This window comes from Zootoca vivipara, chromosome 11 (genome assembly GCF_965207765.1).
Source record: "Zootoca vivipara chromosome 11, rZooViv2.hap1.1, whole genome shotgun sequence".
NCBI classification, from domain to species: Eukaryota; Metazoa; Chordata; class Lepidosauria; order Squamata; family Lacertidae; genus Zootoca; species Zootoca vivipara.
Window position 1 is genome coordinate 36,067,872 of NC_142594.1, and position 16,571 is coordinate 36,084,442.

Genomic DNA, 16,571 nt, shown 5'->3' on the forward strand with positions numbered 1-16,571 from the left:
TACACTCTTCCAATGTGTCTCCAAGCACTAGTTGCAAAGGGCAGCCCATTTAAAAACAAAAATAGCTGCCCAAGAGCAAATAGGCAGTTTACACTTCTAGGAATTAAGCAAACAGTCTGCTGATATTTTTTTTTCTTCTAACGGCTAAATGCTTGTATTTGTGTTTTTATTTTTTCAGTATATCACAGTGGCATCCACCAGTCATTCCTTCAGGCTGTCCTCCTAACCCAGGCATTTCCAAACTTCGGCCCTCCAGATGTTTTGGACTACAATTCCCATCATCCCTGACCACTGGTCCTGTTAGCTAGGGATCATGGGAGTTGTAGGCCAAAACATCTGGAGGGCCGCAGTTTGGGGATGCCTGTCCTAACCCATGGGTAGGCAAACTAAGGCCTGGGGGCCGGATCCGGCCCAATCACCTTCTAAATCCGGCCTGCGGATGGTCCGGGAATCAGCTTGTTTTTACATGAGTAGAATGTGTCCTTTTATTTAAAATGCATCTCTGGGTTATTTGTGGGGCAGGGGAATTCTTTCATTCCCCCCCCCAAATATATATATAGTCCGACCCACCAAATGGTCTGAGGGACAGTAGACAGCTGAAAAAGTTTGCTGACACCTAGTGGCCACTAGTTGATGCAGATCCTCAGCGCACCAAGCACAGTCCAGTGGAGTTGTATGAATGTTGTAGCTTGCAATAAGTGTGTGATTTATTCCTTGCACATTGTAATTCTGCGGCCAGAGTTTAGTGGCAGAACAAATGTTTTGCATGCAAAAGGAGGTTCAATCCCCAGAATCTCCAGTAGCGAGAAAGGCTCAGGCCAGAGGTGACAGGAAAGTCTGAGGCTCTAGAAAGCTGTTATCAATCAGACTACTAGACAGTACCAGGCTGGACTCTCCTAAAAACAGAGAGTCACAAAGCTTGGGACTTCTGAGCTTAGGGGAAAAGCAAGTAAGTAATGTGAGGGATGTGGCATAGGTGTATAAAATCATGGAAGGTGTGGAGAAAGTAGATAGGAAGAAGCTTCTCCCTCTCTCATAATACAAGAACTCTGGTGAGAGATTCAGACAGATAAAATGAAGTCCTTCCTGACACCTAGCATATAGATGTAAATGCTGAAATTTGCCACCGCAAGTTGCAGTGATGAGCTGTTTTAAAAAAGGAGATGGTGATGTACTACCTATTAATCATTAGTTATTATTAACCCGCGGAATAGCTCAGTTCGGAGAGCACGAGACTCTTAGGGTTGTGGGTTCGAGTCCCACACCTGCATCACAGGAGGTTGGACTAGATGACCCCTCTTGGTGCCCTCCAACTCTGCAGTTCTGTGGGTCTAGGTAAAGGTAAAGGGACCCCTGACCATCAGGTCCAGTCGTGACCGACTCTGGGGTTGCGCGCTCATCTCGCATTATTGGCCGAGGGAGCCGGCGTATAGCTTCCAGGTCATGTGGCCAGCATGACAAAGCCGCTTCTGGCAAACCAGAGCAGCACATGGAAACGCCGTTTACCTTCCCGCTGTAGCGGTACCTATTTATCTACTTGCACTTGACGTGCTTTCGAACTGCTAGGTTGGCAGGAGCTGGGACCAAGCAACAGGAGCTCACCCCGTCACAGGGATTCGAACCGCCGACCTTCTGATCAGCAAGCCCTAGGCTCAGTGGTTTAACCACAGCGCCACCTGGGTCCCTCTGTGGGTCTAGGATTTGTTAATTATCACCTGCATTTTAGTGGATACATCTTTGCATTGTTTCAATCCCATATAATTTATGGTAACTACGTTTTAACAATAACCCTTCGTATGTTCTTAGCTATGTGCGCTTTATCTGTATTTGTTTTCATTTCTGTGAGCTGCATAGAGTCCCGGTGTTGTGAGAGAGGCAGGGTATAAATAGATAGATAATGTCTGCCATATCAGAGGCATTGTGGATTTGAATCCCAGCTGCTGGGGAGTATGAGTGGGAAACACATAATCCTGCTTGTGGGCATGTTGCATTCCGGTTCCCACCAGCCGCAGACAGCATGGCCAAAGGCAGGGTGAGAGTTGAAACCCAACACCTGGAGGGCACCATGTTGGCTACCCCTGCCATAGGCAAGTGGTTGGCCACTGTGGGCACGGACTGCTGGACTAGATAGGTCTTTGACCTAACCTAGCCAGTGGCTTATTATATGGTTGGATGGAACAATGGCCCAACTCAGCATTAAGCAATGTTATAGATTTAGATATAGAACACTTTTCTCACTGTGCCTGGCTTCTATATTCGTTTAGGGGAAATGTCACTTGAAAGAGGTGGCTTGTGGAATATTATGGACAATATTTGACATAGATACAGAACCTGCTTGGCATTGATTTAAAATTTGATTGTCCCACTCTTGTTTTGTTTGTTACTGTTATTGTTCTATTCATTTTACTTTTATGTGCCTTAAACCTGATGTAAACACTTAGTAGTAGTAGTAGTAGTAGTAGTAGTAGTAGTAGTAGTAATTTATTTTAAAAAGAAAAGGGGACTCAGCGGGTACATGAATGTGACATTACTGACCCGGAAAGTACTTCTGATAGTAGCAGCATGCAAACTGTAGCTTATGCTATGTGATGATTGGTTCAATGCGTAGATGTGCAAAGGAATAAGCAGTTGGCATATGATTCTGAGACACGGTTTTCACGATGTTTCCTACGTGGAGTTCCTTTCCACGTAAAACTGCCACCAGTTCAATTCCCATTGAAAACATCAGTCCACAGACATTTGGCTGTTACTGGGACTGACCATGCAGAGAGATGTGCTAGGAAAATCAGCCCTTGAGACAATATGCTTTCTAGTGGGAATGCAATACAGCTTTCCCCCAGCTCTGTTCCCCCCAAACGTTCCACTGCTGGTTTTTCTAACATGTGCAGCTCCATTTGCATAGACAGTAAGCTCAATCAGTTAAGAGTATACAGTACATGAGAAAGTCTGTTTTCTCCACACACATGACCCCTGAATTGGTTTTAAGGGCTTAATTCTATTTGATTCCAAATTTAAGTTGTATGTGGTATTAGGTGCAGGCACTGGGATGGACAGCTCTGAAAAACAAATTAAGAATCTGTTTTCAGCTTAATTGGTTAAAATAGAATCTGCTTCTTTCTTCTACTTTCACAGTTGAGCATGTTTTCTATTTTGTTCTTTGTTTTTTAATTTCTCAGAAAGCAACTTAGCACAAATGCCTCTGTAGCAGAATAAGGCCTAGCTGGTAGCTATTCTCTCTCTCTCTTTCTCTCTCTTTTAAATGCGGTTTCTTCCCACCCTCTCTGCTCAAGTATTCTTTTGAGACCTGTCTGAGTTGAGTGAATTATAAGACACACACACACATCTGTGGTGTAGTGCTTCTCTCATTTGATTGCACTGACTGGAGAGGGCTGGATTGATCAACAGCAGCCACAAGTGGCCCTGAATGCAGCCAACAAACCATTCATTAATTCTGACTGATCTCAGCGTAGTAAGAGCTTGTCAAGACTGCCAGTTCCCCTTCCCTTCATGCCGCTTTCCTCCGAGGCAGAGCTCCGATCTTAAATTTAAATTCAACATAAGCGGGGAATAAAATTGCCAGCCTAATCACTTTAGCTTCTAATTTCATGCAAACCTCAAGGACAACTGCTAAAATCATTAGAGCAAAACGCAGGCTTAATTATGTGTTCATTATAAACCCCCTTGCTGCTAATCTCGCTCCTTCCAAAACAAGTGCTGTGAGATCTTTGCTGGGGGAGAGCTTCATGCAAGGTTTCGTCTTGTGTGGCAACGAGTGAAGGGATTATAAACAACAAAAGCCTTGTGCATCGGGCACTGTGTTTCTCAAGCACGAAGTACGACCTGTTATTGCCTCTGTCCACATAAATTGCAAAGCAAGTTGCTACTAATCAGTGCTACCTTCTCTTATGATGGAACTATTTGTCAGATGCCCTTTCAATATCTGGCTGTTTTCCAGCTGAATTGAATGACATTGCAGTGCTAATTGAGTGCAAACTCTGAGATCTTCGGTGATAACAGTCCAAGTCCCTTGTAAAATTTCCTGTGAGTCTAATGTCTTTCTATCCACAGAGGTCATTAGCTGAATTCAGCTGTTGCTCTGAAGAAACAGAGAAAGTTAATAGAAGGGGGAAGCTAGGATATGCATAATATTTTCCTTTATTTACATGGCTGTATCCATTTTCCCACAACCGGCATTATTGTTTGGAACTCCTGCAAACAAAAGCAGATTTGGTTGCTTCTGCGGGGTAGATCCAAATCACTATGCATATAACTTTGATATTATTATGTGCAGCAGGGTTATCTGTACAGTGGTACCTCTGGTTACGAACTTAATTCGTTCTGGAGGTCTGTTCTTAACCTGAAACTTAGCCTGAGGTACCACTTTAGCTAATGGGGCCTGCCGCACTGCCCCCACGCAATTTCTGTTCTCATCCTGAGGTAAAGTTCTTGGAGTCTGTAACCCGAAGTGTTTGTAACTCAAGGTGTTTGTAACCCGAGGTACCACTGCACATTGCTTTCTCCATGTTAAACCACAAACATCATTCTAAGGGGGCCAATGCAGATATAGAAATCATCATTGTGAATCACATAGGCCCTTGGCTGAACTAGGTATTGCCTTGCACATTCATTTTGCAAGTCCCTCAGTAACAAGTATCTATTTTGTCCTGCTTTTGTTTTGTTTTAGATCTATATTATTATCATTATTATTTATACGACGCCCATCAAACTGGGTTGCCCCAGTCACTCTGCGCAGCTACCAACAAATCAAGAACATTAAGCACATAAAAACATCAAACATTAAAAACTTCCCCATATATCTATGTATCCATCTGCTGGGGTTTTTTAAACTACTATTTCCTGTTCTTACTGCACATCACCTTGAGATGATTGTGTTGGTGTTGTTGTCGTTTAGTCGTGTCTGACTCTTCGTGACCCCATGGACCAGAGCACACCAGGCACTCCTGTCTTGCACTGCCTCCTGCAGTTTGGTCAAACTCATGTTCGTAGCTTCAAGAACACTGTCCAGCCATCTTGTCTTCTGTGGTCCCCTTCTCCTTGTGCCCTCAATCTTTCCCAACATCAGGGTCTTTTCCAAGGATTCTTCTCTTCTCATGATGTGGCCAAAGTATTGGAGCCTCAGCTTCACGATCTGTCCTTCCAGTGAGCACTCAGGGCAGATTTCCTTAAGAATGGATAGGTTTGATCTTCTTGCAGTCCATGGGACTCTCAAGAGTCTCCTCCAGCACCATAATTCAAAAGCATCAATTCTTCGGCAATCAGCCTTCTTTATGGTCCAGCTCTCACTTCCATACATCACTACTGGGAAAACCATAGCTTTAACTATACGGACCTTTGTTGGCAAGGTGATGTCTCTGCTTTTTAAGATGCTGTCTAGGTTTCTCATTGCATTTCTCCCAAGAAGCAGGCATCTTTTAATTTCGTGACTGCTGTCACCATCTGCAGATGATTGTGTAGAAGGCAATAAATAAATTGATGGTGATAATCCAAACAAGCTACCTGTTCAGTAAAGTTTTAAGGTGCAGTTTTTGCTGCAGGACCAGAAAAGTATAAATGCTCATAGAATTCCCAGGATAAGCTGCACTTAATTATTATTTTTTTATGTTTCAAGCTTTGCCATTCCTCCCCACCCCCCACTGCACCCCACCGACCACCAAGCCTGCTGGTTGTGCAAATTGATGGTGCCATCTGGGCTACATTAGCAGAAAACACAGGGAATGATGGGGGTGTTTAAAAATGTGTAAGTGGTTGAAGGTGAACTTGAGACCAGAAACAGTGTGGGCAAAGTTTCACTAGAATGGAGCTACAGTAGAAGAAAAATGGGAAAGTATCTTATCTGGTGATCCCTGTTCAAGAATCTTGAAAATTTTAATGCATGATTCTAAAATGCCATCAACATCATGAATTAAATAAGTGTTGTGTTTATATACATCTAAAGACATTTTAGCTATTATAAGTAAAAAAAAATTTTTTTTAATGTCCACACCTTCAAATCATTCCTCCCCTAATGTGAATTCATCATAGAGTCATGCTATTAGGACAAAGATTGGGAAAGGCATATGCACTCATCTGATCAAGGTTATCTATTTTAATTAAACTGCTGCAGCCTATAATGAATGTATTCAGAAAACTGACCTCCAAAAGGCAGTGTTCAGTTATGATTTGGCCCAAAGAACAGTTCTATTAAGGTTTTTACTAGCAGATTAGTGTCAACTGTAGCAGCAGAATAGCTTTCAGTGCTATAGATAGTTGAATAAAATAAAACATACTGTGCATGTTTGTAAGCAAGAAAGCAAAGTTGGACATCTCTCACTGCTTGAAAACTAAAGAAGTATTGCCTTAAGAGCTGGAACTCTTCTCCTGTTTTTTCAAACTGTACAATAGTAAGAATATTGTCTAGCTAACATGCCATATTTCTGCAGCTAGTCATATAAAGAAGCATTGAGGTTTCTGTCTGAAAAGTGTTAATAAAATGCATTTGATATATATTTTAATAAAATGGAACAAGAGTGAGGTATCAGTTGGCTCAGTGAGGCCCCAAAGTTTGCAGAAATGCAAATAATAATAATAATAAAACCATTTTCTTGCAAGATCCACTCGTAAATAATACATATCAAAAGAATGTTGCTGGATTATTATTTTTCTATCTCGCTTTAACCCTTTCCCCCAACAAAAATCTTTTTGTCAAATAGGTGCATTGTATGAAATTGTTCCAAGCTTTCCTCGAGTGGAGGAGAACATTCGCGTGGATTCCTACAGATACAGCCACAGATGGAAACGGCATTCAGAGTTCCTCAAGTCAGTTGACACCAACAGAGCCAGTGTGGGGCAGGACTCCTCAGAACCTGGGGGCTTCACAGATCTGCTGCTTGATGACACACACGACAACACTACCCAGATCGAGGTAGGGAGCTATTTATCTTCGTTCTGTTGCCTTAAGATACCTGTATGGTGAGAAGGGGATATGAAAACTTGTCACCATTTAGGGATTGTTAGGGACTAGGGAGCAGGGGATCCTCGGCTCAGGGGCTGAATGTGTCTCTCCAGGCTGCACTTCTCACCAGCCCTCCTTCACACCCAGAATGTCTTTGCCAGACTGGAATGTGCCCTTGGACACATGGAGAGGGGTGTGCGAGTTTGTAGAAACTGGCCTACTGTCAGAGGTTGTAATGTTTACATTAATTGCACTCGAAATAAAATAAAATAAAAAATTCCTTCCAGTAGCACCTTAGAGACCAACAAAGTTTGTCATTGGTATGAGCTTTCGTGTGCATGCATTCAGATACACTGAAACAGAAGTCACCAGGCCCTTATATATAGTGAGAGGGTGGGGAGGGGTATTACTCAGAAGAGTGGTGGGAATGGGTGATCGGCTGATAGGTGTGGTAAACCTCTTGACGACTGTTAACGACTGCAATTGGTCTTACAGGAAAAAGCAAGGGGTGAGATGGCTAAAAATAGCTTTATCATGTATAATGAGATAAGAATACAATGTCTCTATTCAGACCAGGTCTCTTCATGGTTTTAAGTTTGGTAATAAGTTGCAATTCAGCAGCTTCTCTTTCCAGTCTATTTCTGAAATTCTTTTGTAATAAGACAGCTACTTTGAGATCTTGTATAGAATGTCCTGGGAGATTGAAGTGTTCTCCTACTGGTTTCTCTGTCTTGTGATTCCTGATGTCAGATTTATGTCCATTTATCCTTTGGTGTAGGATTTGACCTGTTTGTGCAATATAGAGAGCTGAAGGGCACTGTTGGCATTTGATGGCATACACAGTGTTAGAAGATGAGCAATTAAATAGTCCAACCAAATAGTCAATTAAATAGTAGCTGTGTGTTTGTGCCTGTTCTGAATAACCCATCATTTCTCCCAATGCTTTATGCTCATCAAAAGCCCCACACAGTGGCATCTTAGTTGCTCTTATTTTTCACATTTTGCTGTTTATGTTTTGGATTATAGTCTCTTATTTATATTGAATGATATTCCTACAAAGTGAGATTCTGCTGTTTTGCTTTGTTTTAAAAAAGCCAGACACTTTTCTCCAGTATAATGCAATGTACTTTGATATAGAGCCAAAATACAGTGGAACCTCGGTTTATGAATTTTCGGTTTACGAACGCCGCGGACCCATCTGGAACGGATTAATTCACTTTCCATTACTTTCAATGGGAAAGTTCGCTTCAGTTTATGAACGCTTCAGTTTATGAACAGACTTCCAGAACCAATTACACCCATGCTTCGGGTTAAGTACGCTTCAGGTTGAGTACTCCGCGGACCCGTCTGGAACGGATTAATCCACTTTCCATTACTTTCAATGGGAAAATTCGCTTCAGTTCATGAACGCTTCAGTTTATGAACAGACTTCCAGAAACAATTGTGTTAATAAACCGAGGTACCACTGTATAGCTATATTTACATTCTTAGTACTGTATCTCTTCACTCATTTCCTTAGGTTACCATTTTTTTAAAAAAAAATGTGTCCCTCCTTCCTTTGCATGTTCCAATTCCCTCTCTGGCACCCCATTTCATTGCAAACTGTCATTTGGTTATACTGTACATGCAAACTGAGCAAACAATGGCTTATGAAATCTATCATTTGTTTCTAAATCAGCTTGGTTTGAAGGCAACCATAGTTTGTCTGGATGTAATGGCACAGTATGGTTTACCAGAAATTACGGTCAGCTCACTGGGCTCTCATGCCAGGCCAGTATAGATGCTATGCTAAAGCATTGTTTAGCTTTCTGTGGAAGAGTGCATGGAGCCCTGGGACTGCACTGCATACTCCCGCTTTTCTCTCTCCCACTTCCACATGTGAGAGGAGACCAGAATACAGTATTATGTCCTTAAACAGATTCCCCTGGGAATCCCAGTTAGATAAAAACTCTACATAATTTAAACAAGACAGGATCAAACTCTAGTAAGATCCTGAACTGTTCACCAACTAGAACTTAAACTAACGAGTCTCCCCCCCCCTCCTCCCAAGTTTTGGGTGTAATGGGGAAACTGTGGTTAGATTAAAACCAGAAATAGAGGAGTTTTTAGAGGAGTTTTCCCGTTTTCTTTGCTGCATGTCGGAGGCATAGATGATATGGGGGAACGCACAAGCCTGATTGTGCCTGCAGCTCATTGATGTGATGCTAAACCATGGTTTACCATTACGTTCAGACCACTGCCCTGACTTATAATTGCTGCAAGAATTAAATGAACTACACACTAGGTAAAAATTCCAAAGGCAGGGATTTCATTTCTTGAAAAAGGATTTACTGCTTGAACTGTGCTCATAACACTCCTATAGTTATCATGATGTATATAGAAAAACAACCACAATAAACGCTCTTGATATATCTGACTGCATCTTGTGATTAGTGAAGAGGAAGCTTAACCACGTAGGCTAGCTTAGATATCACACTAAGCCAACTTACTGTAGCTCAGCAATGCATAGCGTAGTGATGAAAGGGACAGGGGAAGAACAAAGCAGCTCCATGGTCTTCTCTTGGGAGATGAACACACAGGAAGTTGCCATATACTGAGTCAAGGCTTTGATCTACTTAGCTCAGTATTGTCTGCACTGACCAGCAGCAACTCTGCAGGGTTTCAGGAAGAGAGTTTGTCCCAGACTCCCAGCTCTACCTGGATTGAACCTGGGAACTTCTGTATGCAGCGCAGATGCTCTGCCACAGACCAGACTGGTCCCACACTTAACATGTCACATGAACCAGGTAATTACTTATTATGGATTGCCATTTCAGCATCTGTGGAACTGTAAATTTTGTGGGTGGGGAGTTTGGAATGTAATTTCTCTTGTAAGTAGGGATGGACACTGGTGTTCACTGTTCAATTCTTTTCTGTCCTATTTCTGCTGTGATTTGTGATTTATTTCTTTATTAACCACTTGTGTGAATAGTAATCTGAAATCATTTTTCTTTCTCAAAACACACATTTTTAAATGCATATATATCAGGAAGTGTTAAGCCGGAGGGGAACCTTAGTCTGGGATGCGAGGATCTGTCGGTTCATAATGGAATTCTCAAATATCAGTTTAATCAAACATCCCTATTAGTTAAGTGTAATCAGTTGACAACCGGGCTAGAAATATTACAACAAGAGTGTATGTGTCTGTCTCTCTTTGAAGCAGACACTTTTCTCCCATTCATTCCCACCTGGAACACAATTTAGAGATCACACCTTTGAGACAATTAAGCCATGTCACTTTACAGTTTAGATATTAAGCTCTGGAAGGAGCAGACAGCAATCAGTGGGGGGGGGGGACATCTTCTTTCTTTAAAACTTTTGAGTTAATTGCACATGAAAGCAGCTTCTAATTCCACCTCTTCCAGCCCTCTTCAAAACTGCAAACAGCTCAGATTACCTTCACAGTTCAATTCACACTCAACAATGACTCAGTTACAGGATTCTTTTTTAAAAAGAGAGAGAGAGATAAAACAGGAGTGTCATTTAGGAGTGATTATGAAGGATACAGACTCAGTGCTGTGCTGAGCAGGAGTGAATTAATATTTTAAAAACAAAAAGTTGAAGGCATATGAACAGAAGCTGCTTCATGCGTGGATTATTTCTTCTGGCTTCTCCCCCCAACCTCTGCAAGTGTGCAGCTGCATGAAAGGGCTTCTGCGCATGTGGAGCTATATGCACGTGCAAGCCATTAATCACACTTCCATTGAACATGTGGAGGTCACATTCTCTGTGCATTGGTACTCAAACAGCTTGGCTCCAGAATAAATTGACTCCTGAACGCCACAAACCTGGAAGTGTGTGTTCCGGTTTGCAAACGTTTTTTGGAAGCCGAACATCTGACAGCTTCCACAGCTTCCGATTGAGTGCAGGAAGCTCCTGCAGCCAATCAGTAGCCACGCCTTGGTTTTCGAACCGTTTCAGGAGTCGAACGGACTCCTGGAACGGATTAAATTCGAGAACCAAGGTACCACTGTACATACACACAAACCATTTCAGGCAGCTTTAAGTCACACTTGCTTGGGACATCTGTTGAGGCAAGTAAAAAGGTAAAGGTAAAGGAACCCCTGACCATTAGGTCCAGTCGTGACCGACTCTGGGGTTGCGCGCTCATCTCGCATTATTGGCCGAGGGAGCCGGCGTATAGCTTCCAGGTCATGTGGCCAGCATGACAAAGCCGCTTCTGGCAAACCAGAGCAGCACATGGAAACGCCGTTTACCTTCCCGCTGTAGCGGTTCCTATTTATCTACTTGCATTTTGACGTGCTTTCGAACTGCTAGGTGGGCAGGAGCTGGGACCGACCAACGGGAGCTCACCCCGTCACAGGGATTCGAACCGCTGACCTTCTGATCAGCAAGCCCTAGGCTCAGTGGTTTAACCACAGCGCCACCTTAAAGCCCTCTGCATAACACTCAACATGGGAAGGTTGGGGTTGGACTCACACAGGAATGTTGTGGGAGGACGCAACTAAGTTACATAGGCAAGTAAGTTGTGCACTTTCAAATATTACAGAATTGGCGGGGAGGTTCCCTCCGCCAGTAACAAGATTAAGTGTTGGAATTATCTGTGGACAGTATCATTTTCCTTGTGGTAGCTTACTCTTCAGTAATTAAAATGTAGTGGAATTGGAATCTACTCCAGAGCATAATATGTTGCTGCTTTGAATATAATATCTACGTGGATGCTAAGACCAGTTGGTAATTGATAGCAAAGGCTTTTCCTGTTATTCCTAGGGGACTGCAGAAAAACAAATTTGCCATTTTCTTCTTAGGAAACTCTTCTGTTATGCTGAGGAGTCCCAGGTGCTGTATTAAATTGTTTTCATTCAAGCTTTTCAATAGTTTATTCCAGAAAATTACCTTGCCATTAAACAGAGAATACAATTTATTCCATGCATAATCAAATCCTCTTAAGTTCATGCAGCGAGAAGGGGTGTGTGTTTGTGTATGTGGAAGCAAGAGAACGGTTTTTGTCTCCCTAACACAGAGTTAAAAGAAGAGTTGAAGCCTTTTCAAAGTGTGTTGATTTTTTAATATGATAATCACAATCAAATGTAAATCACATGTATTTCTGTTATATCCTTCACCTTCCTTTTCTTTTGTGCATTTCATTAAAAAAAATGGAAAGTGAATTCTTTAACCATTCATAAATCAAAAAAGAAGCTTTGGATTTGGATCTGAAAGCAGAATTCTTATGGGATTATAATTCATTTTCATCTATATATACCGTCCAGCTGGTTTTTGTTCACCTCGTGATGTCACATGCTCCTAGGCAGCTGGTGAACTAATATATCACTGTCTTATTTTCTTCTAGGCTTCTTCCCCCCTGCTTCCCAATTACATTTGTTAAGCTACTATTGGCAAACATGCTTGGTAGGAGGTCTGGGTTAGCTGGTCTAATTTTTTTATAGCGAACGTTCCAGTGGATTAAGATAGCAAAAGGTCTAACTGGAACTAGCTTGTAATAATTGTCACAAATATTCTTATCATGAAGGTATTTTTGAGATTAATTAAGGAGTACAGTATTTGTTCAGTAAGACACACTGATCATTTTAAGGAGTAAGCTCAGCAGCACTCAGTTGGGCATTAGGAAAAACCTCTTGACAGTAAGAGCAGTTTGAGTGTGATGCAAACTATCTTGGGGTGTGCATGTGCATGTGCTCATTTATTTCACTTGCTGGAGATATTCAGGCAGAAGCTGGGCAGCCATCTGTTCAGGACGCTCCGACTCTGGATTTCCTGCTATGATTTTAGTAAGGCAAACACCTCCTTGGATGCCTTGCATCAAGCAGTGTTTTAATATTTATTTAAAATATTTATATACCTTTGATTGTAAAAAACAAAAACAAACCCCCCAAAAAACTTACCGTACCAGCAGTGTACAATGAAAATGAAAGCCCAGCTACTCCTGAGAAACTCAATTCCTGCAACCATTCTAGGCCTGGAGGCAGAGTCTTCTCTGAGGGAAACTAATCTCTTTTCTTGATATGTTGCCTCTCCCTGGGAGAGATGGCTGGGCATTCTTTTTCCTCAGAACTCTTCTGCTCCATCTCAGCAGTTTAGGCCTCTCAGCCTTCCTTGTCCTCCACAGGCTGGGAAGGCCCAGTCCCTGGGTCCAGGGGCATAGGAAGGGGGGTGGGGTGGGGTGGGGGTGGTGCACACTGGATGTCATCCCTGAGGGGGGTGACAAAATCCCCTGGGTGGATCACTGCACTGCCCTACTGGGCACCAATTGCCCCCAATGGGTGCCAATTGCCGCGCTGATCGCCCCCTGTGTGGCTCGTTCCACCCCCCGGGTGCATGGCATGTGTTGGGTGCCCGAGCGGCTAGCTCTGCCGCTACCTGAGTCTCCTGCCTGGGCACATTTGGGGCAGGGGGCTTCATCAAGTAGACTCTGCCGTACATCTTCCTCCTTTTCCAAGTTCTTCTCTGGTGCTCCCTGCTCCCATACCCTCCAACATTTCTCCCACGAAAATAGAGACGTCCCCTCCAACCTTTCTCCGAAGAGAACAGGGATGTCCTAAGGAAAAGTGGGACATTCTGGAATCAAATCAGAAACCGGGATGGCTTCTGTAAATCTGGAACTGTCCCTGGAAATTAGGGGAGCTTGGAGGGTCTGCACTCCTGCTCTGAATCTGAAGGCTCAGGAGGAACCAGGACAGACTCTGAGCCAGACACAAAGTCATTTCATCCAGCCCATTGCCCTGACTCTCCAGGTGGCTGGTGGCCTGCTGCTTCCCCCAATTATGCTTGTTTCCCTTTTGCCACATGTCCACCCATTTATTCAACCACATCCTTCCTCACTTCCTCAGGACACCCACCTGTGCTACTGCCCCTGTTCACTTCTGATGCTTAGGGCAGATGGATGGATGAACCAAAGTTTGAGTGTGTGTGTGTGTGTGCGCGCGCACACACACACACACTACTGGCATGTCCCTGCACCCCCCTCAAATGTTGCCTTCAAGTGAATGCTGCCCTTGATGGAAAAAGCTGCCCCCATGATAAAGTGACAAGAACCCTTTTATAGAATTCCAGTCTCTGTTGTTTTATTCCTCCCCATCCCTAAATAGGTGTCCATGCTATTCTCCCATTGCAGCCAGAATTAGAATGAAGCAACTCATCTTGACAACAGTAGAATTGCTTGTTAGAGTGCCGAAACTTAGCTTATAGGTGAAATGACGGAGGTGGGGTTTCACTTCTGACTCGCTCAGACCAAGCAGCCTTATGCTTTCATGGCACACTGCAGTACACCGCACAGCTATTTAGATGGGGCGGATTATAAGGGAAAATCAGAAGTGGTTATCTGGGCAGAAATTAATCCTTCAGGTTCTTGCTTGAAGGTTAAGGAAAGTTCTGAGAGATTCAAAGTTTAAATAGATCCCACTGATAAAAGGAACTGCAAAGGTAGGCGTTTGTACCTCCGATTTAAAATATTTATTTTGTCTGCAAGAGATCTTCATCCTGCTCATATGAGGTATTTTGCTGACACGCAATTGCATATCATGGGCCGGGAAGATGCTTCCTTGTACCTTTTTCAGGCCTCACCAGGGAACTTCTCTTGGTTTCAGGGGCTGAGAGAAGGGTGTGGTCCAAACTGGCAGGCTAGGGGTGCCAAACTTTCTGAGACAGTGAGCACATTCGGTATTTTGAGAGAGTTCTGTTGGTGCCACTCATAAAATGGCTGCCATGCAGACATTGCAGAACATGAAATGGCTTCACGGGGCACTCGGAGACTATCAGAGTCTTTAGAATCAGGAAGCCTGGACAGAAACCAGATCTGTCTAAATCATGTTTTGGCAATGACTTCAGCAAGATGTGTCCACATTGATCGCTAACCCAAAAAAATGGGTCAGCATGGCTTCAGTTCCCTAAGATAAATTTGTTTTTCTAAGTTGGATTAATATTTTTATGACTAGTTTGCCCGGTAAATAACAAGCATCATAACCTCCAGAGATTGCTGTGTTAGGTTTGATGCTGCTTCCAGTGAATTATGTGGACTCTTTAAGGGAGATAATAAACAGAAACATGGCAAAAAGCCCAGTTTAAAGGGGGCGAAAATTGAGAAAATGGACTCTGAAATATGTGCTTGTCGTAGCTAAACGGAATTAGCTAAATGTTGTGAACAGTTTGAGAAGCACCTCTTGTCAGCTAATGCATTTCACGTGCTGTATGATTGGAAGGTTATGTAAACTCCATTTTTGGGGACCTTTTCAGATCTGACATATTGCACTTCTATCCCTGCACAATACATAAACTTATTTTGAAAGGGTCATGGGCAAGTATTTATAAGCAGAGTCCCAGACGTAACTGTGTCACAAAACTGGTGCTGTTAAGACTTTTTCACACTTCACATTTTTACTGCCTATGTTATTTACTACATTTGTATCCTGCCCTGCCTGCCCCAGTAAATGCGAAATGTGAATAACTATTGGTAAATAATGGCAACGAAACTAAAGCCTGCCATTTATTGAAAGCTCTTAGTGATTCTTGAAATGCATCACTAAATGTCAGAAGGAATTCAGTCACAAGACATATATTTGACATTTACACCCATGCCATGGTAAATATAAGAACAGGGATGTGGTTTGGTCATTTTCCAAGCATAATGGACTAAATTTGACATTTTTTTTGTTTTTTGTAAATGTCCTCATTCTTTGATTTCTCATAACCCTGAGTTGGTAGAGATTGGTTGACTGCTCTCCTACTTGACCCAAAAATGGTTGGGGCTTTTAAAATGTTCAATCTGAAGACTGGAAATAGTTTTGCAAACCATCCATCATGACTGTCACCTTCCTCCTCCTCCCCCTTCCTAAGTACAGTGGTACCTCGGTTTACAAACACAATTGGTTCTGAAAGTCTGTACTTAACCTGAAGCGTACTTAACCTGAAGCGAACTTTCCCATTGAAAGTAATGGAAAGTGGATTAATCCATTCCAGACGGTCCTCGGAGTACTCAACCTGAAACTTACTTAACCCAAAGTATGAGTGTAATTGGTTCTGGAAGTCCGCAGAGTACTTAAACTGAAAGTACTCAAACCGAGGCGTACATAAACCGAGGTATGACTGTATCTTGAGGCAGATGTAGGGGCAGAAGTGGTAGGAATTCTCAGGAGTGCAATGCTAAAAAATTCTTCTTAGTTTTTTTTTTTAAAAAAATAAAAAACACATTCACCATCAATTTATCAGAAAAGAAATTGCATTCAAAAATTAATTCAAAGGGGAGGAAAAGATTCCTTGAAATTCTCAGGGATTCTCAGCCTTGCTTTTGTCACACTTAGTTTCCTTTCAGTATGGCCAAGGGGTATTTGTGAGTATCATACTTCCTTTCATCCTGCAAAACACCTCCCTGGTGGTCTGCACTTTGCAGTCTTTCTGTGTACTTGCATTTCCTGAAAAAACTCATGCTGGCTTCAGCTCAGCTTTCCTGTAAGCATAGGAAGGTGAGGAGGCTGCCTACAGTGTGCCTGAGAGCTGCCCATTGTTCTTACTGCTTAAGTGAACTCTTTTTTTTTTACTTTTGAAGAAGTCAGTGCAGAAAGATTTAAGATAAAATGAAGATTTTACCTTAAAAACAAAATCCGTG

At 42.6% G+C, this 16,571-nt stretch overlaps 1 protein-coding gene across 1 annotated transcript in view; it reads left to right on the forward strand.

Moving 5' to 3' along the window:
* PLXDC2 (plexin domain containing 2) overlaps positions 1-16,571 on the forward strand; it is a 234,908-nt gene that overhangs the window by 89,393 nt on the left and 128,944 nt on the right. Inside the window, exon 2 of the mRNA XM_035130307.3 lies at positions 6,711-6,922. Coding sequence (XP_034986198.2) covers positions 6,711-6,922 — 212 coding nt within the window. The remainder of the gene's footprint in view (positions 1-6,710; positions 6,923-16,571) is intronic.